This window comes from Alligator sinensis, unplaced genomic scaffold (genome assembly GCF_000455745.1).
Source record: "Alligator sinensis unplaced genomic scaffold, ASM45574v1 scaffold823_1, whole genome shotgun sequence".
NCBI classification, from domain to species: domain Eukaryota; kingdom Metazoa; phylum Chordata; order Crocodylia; family Alligatoridae; genus Alligator; species Alligator sinensis.
In genome coordinates, this window is record NW_005842272.1 from 1253799 (window position 1) to 1261400 (window position 7602).

Below are 7602 nucleotides of genomic sequence, written 5' to 3' on the forward strand. Positions count from 1 at the left end.
TCCCGTGGCCACTTCAGCAGGGGCTGTGGTGACTGAGGAGAAGCGGAGCAGTGAGGTGTGTGGGGAGAAATGGGACTAGTGGGGCTGCTGTCCACCCTGAGCACCGTGAAGAGCCTGGTGCCACCCCTGTTGCATCCCTGGGAGCGGCCTACACCACCTGCTTGCAGCCACTGGGCTGAGCTGTGCCTCTCTCCCTGACCTTTCTCTAGCCCCAGCCTCACTCCCTCCCTCCCTCACCACCGTGGGAATGTGTCCCTATCTGTTTCATTGTAAACTGGGTATGCTTTATGCAAATTTAACTTATGCGCCTGCCCTGGGAACACATCTACCGCATAAATTGAGGGAAACCTGTATTGTTAAGCTTGAATCTTTTTTTGAATGGATAAAGATAGCTTCTGCCCAGGGTAAGTGTTTTCAAGTCTCCCAAGTCCAAGGGCATGGTAGTTAAGCAAGGGATCACTTGGAAGGCTGATCAGGAAGTGATCTGGCAGGGAGTGGAGGATTATAAGATCTCTGTTGCTTTATTTATTTATTTATTTTTAAAGAAAATGTTGATGAAAGAAAGGAAGGGGAATGTGTATGCCCTCGTGATAGAAGTTCTGTTGAACTGCGGGACCAACAGAAGAGAAAGAAAGCTAGCTGTATGGGAAGCAAGGAAAGTGAGTGAGACTTCATGATTTGGAGGAAAAGCCAGGAGCCGAGGATGGGAAGTTTGTGTAGATATTCTGTCTAGATCAGTATATTTCTTGTGCTAGTCTTTTTCTTTTTTGAGCCTTTACAGGATGTTTCTTTTCTCCAAGTCTTGTATGTTCCTGAAGCAGGCAGTTATAAACCAAGGATGATCACAAAATTAGGGATGTGGGAAAGTGAGAGCTATTGGTTATTGTAGAGACTGAAGTGTGTGTGCGGGGGGAGGAGGGGTGAGATCAGCACTGATTCTGGGGTTTTAAGACAACTGGGCTATGAGAGCTGCATTTTTTTGAAAGGAAAACAGAAACCATGTCCAGAAAACATGCCAGAGAATCAAAAGAAGAAAAGGCAGCGTAACCAAACAAAGAAAACTCTGGTAGGACACATGCCAGGATGAGAAGATCCAAATGGTGTGGTGAGAGTGAAACTGGCATTCATTTCTAGCAGCCAAAAAATGTCCACCTTTAGATATGTTCCTGGGAACAGGGCACAGGTATTCAGCCTGCAACTGCCCCTGCTTCTTGTACCTTCCTGAGACCAGAGGTGATTCTGGTCCATGTAAAGTATGAGGAACAGCAGCTGCTCCAGGGGGACTAGAGCAGTAGGGCAAAGCCCCCATCTGTCACTCACACTGAGAACTTCAATGTGAGAAGCAATGATGGGGCTGGAGGCTTGCCACTTGGCTGCTGACCACCTGTCCCCAGAAGGAGTCAAGAAGTGGGGAAATATATAGGCATTTGTTCTTGTAGAAGACATTTTTCCCAGTAGTAAGTTCTAGCAGGTGGGAGATAAGTAATTTTGCTCTCAGAACAGCCATTTTTGTTCTGGGAAAAACTGTGAATGCCTGTATACTCATGGCTTCTACTGGGAGAGCTGTGATTTTTTTTTTTTCCTGGTAGAAACGTAACTCCTGTACATAGCCACTGCTATAATAACTAGTGATGCAGGAGTTCAGTTTTTCTCTGCCCCATTTCTGGCTCATTCTGTGCTTGTGTGCGATTTGAAGTAATATAGGCAGACAAGATTCTTTGGGTGAATCTGATATCTTTTATTAGACCAACCAAAATAGTTGGAAAACAATTTTTAAGCAAGCTTTCAAGTTCAAAAACCCTTAGTCAGTCTAAGGAAGTTTCAGCAGTTGGTGTGTGCTCTTCCTGGATGGAATGAAAAGTAAAGAAGCCAGAGGTTGGGCTGGTATGCATACAAGACAGGCAGTCAGTGAAGATGTAGATTGAGGAGTCAGTGGGCGAGAGACAGGCTGGGTGGCAGGGGAGAGAAGGAGGATGAATAGCGGAGAAGTACCTGGGGAGTCAGATGTCAGGCAGGTTATAATGTGTCATAAATCCAGTGTCTATGTTTAGTCCATGATTTTTAGTATCCAGGAGGTTGATGAAGTGGAGTTTGTAGGCTCGTCTCTGGAAAGTGTTTTTATAATTTTCCTTTGAAGATCAGAACTGAGAGATTGGAGAGAGAGTGGTTTTCTTGTGAGAAATGTGGCCCCACAGGTAATTGGGTATTCCTGTCTTTGATACATTTCCGGTGTGCGTTCATTCTGGTGCGCAGTTGTTGTTTGGTCTCTCCTACGTATTTTCCATCAGGGCATTTGGTGCATTGGATGAGATGCATTACATTTCTGGAGGTGCAGATGTAAGATCCGGGAATGCTGATGACTCTGTTGTGGGGTGTAGTAATCGTGGGGGTGGTGGAGATGCGTTGGCAGGTTTTGCATTTCTTGTCGTGGCATGGTCTGGATCCATTTGGTGTGTTGTGGGCCTGAGGAAGTTTGCCTCTGATGAGGTTAGCAAGGTTTGGTGCTTGTTTGAAGGCTAGGGTGTGTGGCTGTGGGAAAATCTCTTTAAGAATAGGGTCTCTTTCTAGTGTGGGGTGCAATTGTCTGAGGATTTTCCATACGGGTTTGAGGGAAGGGTGATATGTCTTAACCAGTGGTGTGCAATTTTGGGGGGTTTTCTTTTCTACTGCAGCAGTTCTTCACGTGGTGTCCGGGTGGCTCTTTCAAACGTGCGATCTGTCTCTCTGGAGGAGTGTCCTTGTTGGGTGAAAGCCTTTTTAAGATGGGTGAGATGGCAATTTGAAGTAACAGCAGTCATACACATTAACTGGTGAAGTTTTATTCATTTTCCATGTTGGGCAGGATGGAGCTTTCACTAAATTTTCCCAGATGATGATGATCGCTTATGAGACATCTAAATAAAGTACATTGTGCTTTTTTAAGAATTCCTTCTTTAATGCCACAAGGAGGCAGAACATAAATTTCAACATCAATACTATTGTTAACATTAATGAAATATGATAATGGATTACAGTGCTTGGAAAACAAAAATGTCTTAGAAAGTTTTTTTGTTGCTTATAATGGGAATGGAGGGAATAATGAAGAGAAATGAGAGTTTTATCATTATTGCTTTTTGCTTCAAAAGGGAAAAAAAACAACACACCAGACTTGGCATATGTATTTATTTTGTGTATTGTAGTTTTTCTATAAAATTTACAGGAAAAGTAGAAAAATTGATTTACTTCTATGGAACATTATAGGAGGTTTTCCCTGCACCCTGCATTTTCGAGTAAGGTTTTTTATACCTGATCCCAACACACTGCAGGAGGAACAAACCAGGTAACTTTATTTTTAAAATTTTCATTCAATATCTAAGAAATAGTAACATAGTAATCTCTGTTAGACTGTGCTTTTTTTGTATGCTTTGAACATTAAAGATGTGGGGATGTCATAGGGCACACACTGAATGATTTTTGCCACAGAGAATCTACATTCTGAAAGTAGAGGGAATAGTTCAGAGTTGTCAGCCATGGGGCTTCTTGCACCTCTTACTCCTTGCTTTCCTTGAAGTCAACCCTTCTAAATTTAAGGTCTTGATGCTTCTTACTGCCTATCATTAAAAAATTATCTTATTAGCTAAATGTGGTCATTTTTAACAATGTAAAAATAAAACATTTGTGCTTTTTTTTGCAAGTCATTACCATATTTTAGAACTCCTGTGCACACATTGATTTTTGTCATTCTGGTCCATATAGTACGAGTCTACACGATACACTTTATGGTGTAGCAGACTAATTTGCTGAACAGTAGAGCATCATTATCTATGTGTAGATAGTGATGTCAGGATTAATTTACATCAGCTCAGATGGAACCAGAGTACATTCAGTTGCATTAATTGCGTGTGTAAATGTACCCACAGAGTCTTACATCCCTGTTTCTTTTAGTCACCATAAGATGAATTGGTAGCACCCACTAAAATTGAGCACCCACTAAAATTGTTAGGTTACCTAATCCTTTCCATCGTGCAAGATACTTGTAACACTGGAGACTCAAACAGCTCTTCTTTCAGATCGTATGTATGTTATGATTAGTCTTTAATTGCATGATCACATATTATTTAGTCACATAGCTTCATTCAGTATACAGGATGGCTGCACAAGGAGTTAGATTTATGGATGTCTGTGCAACCTTGATTTTAGCCCTTTTTTAAATATCTTTGTGGTCCAGTATTATTTCCTTTGAAAGGTATATAGCAGCACTGAAACCCTTTTTGTAATGCAGGAAATATTTGTGCCACAAGACATTGCTACTTTTAATTTTGTAATAAAATAAAATATGCTACATTAGCCATACTGTTGGCAAATGCCTTAATCATGAATGGTGCCTAATACCTGCAATTTCCAATGAAGGCTGTGAGACTTGGGGCATGTCCAGATGAGCCGGCACGTGTCTGTTGCAGCATCTCAAACTCCTTTGAGATGCTGCAAGAGGCACATGCAGGAAGAAAATGTTTCCCGCAATTTGCAGCTGGCGGGGGGGCAAAATTAGACCCCTGGATATTTACGGGTCAAAGAAACCTGCAGAGAAAAAAAGCAGGGCAGGGCACGGTCCCAAACCATGCCCTGAGGCAACTGGAGGCTCAGTCCTCCACAGAGATGCTCTGGTAGGAGCCAGAGTGTCTCTATGGTTGGCCCTTGCACTGGTGTTGAAACACGCTGCCTGCCTGTGCAGGGTACGCAGTGTGTCAGCCGCAGGGAGCTGGACACTGGCTCCACTGCAGGTAAGTAAGGAGTGAGGGGGGGCTGGAGGAGGGGGAAGGGGACCTGGGCCGGGGGGTAGTAGCCCCTGTGGGAGCCATTAGTCCCCTGTTGGGGGACTGTGGCCCCTGTGGGTGGCAGCAAAACATATAGGTATTTAGAATTGACTTTATTATGATGATAGAGACAGGTAGGCTTCCAAATTGCTTTAACACTGTAGATATATCGATAAAACATTGCCCAACTGGTGTGTGTGTGTGTGTGTGTGTGTCTCTCTAGTGGCCTTCTGTGTTAATTGTGGAGGAACATGGATTTCAGGGTATTTTACAGAGTGACTTTGGGACTCTTTTGTCAGGCATTTTTTCAGTTTTCCGATAGGGAACACCAGAATTCATGCTAGGGAGGTCAGTGGCAGGACCCTGCCTGCTCAGAGCTGGCACCTTGGACCCAGCTGGAGGTGGCTGACCTCCTGGCCAATTGGGGCCAGGAGGACATGCTTTGACAGTTCAAAGCAGGCCACCACACCTGGAACATCTTCTGGGTAATAGCTGCCCAGATGGCTGGGCAGGGGGCACAGATGGCAGTAGTGCTGCACAAAGGCCAACTTGGCAGCTACAGTCCACGGGCAGCTGGCCCAGAGGGGCAGATGCCTCTACTGGCCACGCAGTCCCCATGTGGGTCTGGCAGGTGTGCAGCAGGTCACAGCTAGCCAGCAACCCTCACTGCTAGACTGCTGCAGTGGGTAAAGGGTGCAGGGAACTGTCAGGGCTGTTTCAGTTGGCACAAGGGGTAGTGTTTCCAGGTACCAATTGGCTGCTCCCCAGAAGCTCCCGAGATAGAGTAGGCCTGAGTTACTTGACAGAGTACCTTGCTGTACAGATGGGGCCAGGGCAGGGCAGCTCTTTATACTGCTGGGGATGGCACAGGTGTGGCTTCCCCTGCCTGCAGATCCAGAAGAAGCCAGGCAGGGTTATTTTGCCCCAAGTGGCACAATTTGCCCCCACACCAAAGTGTATGTCCGGGCACATGTGCTGAGGCAAAAAGCCCTGGCTTAAATTTATACCGCTTTTATTTCAGCTGCTGCAAGCACATGTGCTTGCACGTATGGATGCGCCCCTAGAGGTTATCATTGCCACTAAGGGTGTTAATCAGAATGAAACTAATTAAACATAATACATTTTAATTTAGAAATACATAGGAACTCATAGTTCTCTTCTCATCCCATGCAAGTATAAAGGTTATACAGTGTTTCCTGGAAGGTTGGGGTGCAACCAATTTACTTTTATTGTTAAAACCCTTAATTTACTGATAAATGCTTTCAATCTTCAGTGAGATAATTATTCCAAAACAATTATACATCCAGGAAATTCAGAGTCAAGGTAATATTTAAAAGAAATCTAAAGATATGAAAATTTGCAAATGCAGTTAAGGCCACCTAGACAACCTTAACTCCTGCTCTGTAGCAATTCCATGCAATCACAAATGCATACATAATTAAAGTCTTAATCCTAAATGTATTTATTTAAAGCCATTTTTTCTTTAATTGTTTCTTCTCATGGTGTCACTGTAGGAAAAGGTCTCTTTCTTAGTAAACACCTTCTTTGATTGTTTTTAATGGGAAATGAAACCAGGGTGCTCTCAAAATCCTTTTAAAGAACATTTGTCAACTTCTGCTGAAGAAGAAATTTTAACTTTATTAAGAAAAATGGCAAAAAGATCATTAATTTAAAATAAATAAATCATTATTAAAAAGTGGGTTACTGATGATTATAATTAGAATTGATAACTCCTGGAACTTGAGACTGAAACAGTATGCTTTACACATTTAATATTGATTCAGGATTGAAACAGACTCTTATATGGATGGCAAAGGAACTTTTAAAGCCTTGTGAGATAAAGGAGGCATGTCATTACCAGTAGGCTTATGCTTTTTTATATAGTTTTTGTACGTAAATGCATGCTTTCATTTTATGAATAGATTTCTTTAAAATTGTCATACCTTGATTTAAATTTCTGCATGAATTGAAGGTTTTCCAATTCTGTTCTTTCTAGGCATTTATTTTTCCTGCAACTGAAAACAGCTATTTTGGAAGGAAGGTAATAAGAGAAATCATTGCAGTTTCTTTTCCAAAATCTGGACATAAATAGGAACAGCTTATTGAGGAAATACGATGATTTTCTGCTGTTAAAAAATAGTTTTTTTTCAAAATATTTTAAAACTCAGGAAATGTTAGTGTTGCAAACATCCATAGAATGGGTTGATTATTAATAGAACAAATTAATGTTCCATTAAGGAAACTGTGCAAAAAGAAACGGTTTATAGCTGAACTTGTATGACAGGAGGGCATGAACTCAACGAGGGATCCCCTCCACATGGGGAGTACCATGCTCACTATACCAACTCTTAGGTGAATGATAGATGGCCACCCTTGTTTTTTATGGGTTTTTTGGATGGGACTTGCTTAGTGGCCACAAGCTCATGTTTCCTGTTCTGGTTTGTCCGGTCACCTATTTTCTTTTAGTAATTGGGATCAAGTTTTCCTCTCTCAGTTCTGGATTAGTGTGTTCTTATGAATGCTTGGCACTTCCAGTGTAAAAAATATCACACAGCAGCCATTAAAATAATGTCCAGTGCACCAAATACCCTTACCTTTTTGTTTTCCAAAATAAGCATTCAGCAAGGATATGAACATGTCCATTTAAGAGTTCTTTCCATTCAGTTAGTGATCTGTTATACAACAACTTGCTTTTATCTTCCTACTATGCTGTGACTACAGTCTTTTCCTTAAAAAAAAAAAAAAAAAAAAAAAAAAAAAAAAAAAAAAAAATTTTAAAAATATATTTTTTTTTTTTTGAAAAATATTT

At 41.8% G+C, this 7602-nt stretch overlaps 1 protein-coding gene across 7 annotated transcripts in view; it reads left to right on the plus strand.

Moving 5' to 3' along the window:
- The window catches only part of PTPN3 (protein tyrosine phosphatase, non-receptor type 3), a 306004-nt gene that overhangs the window by 126503 nt on the left and 171899 nt on the right, over window positions 1-7602 (plus strand). For 6 of the 7 annotated variants that reach the window (XM_025209236.1, XM_025209238.1, XM_025209239.1 and 3 more), the window contains exons 5-6: window positions 3241-3319; window positions 6790-6834. In XM_025209236.1, the coding sequence (XP_025065021.1) occupies window positions 3241-3319; window positions 6790-6834 (124 nt within the window). Of the gene's footprint in view, window positions 1-3179; window positions 3320-6789; window positions 6835-7602 lie in introns of all 7 variants that reach the window. The other variant, XM_025209240.1, reaches the window with a different exon arrangement.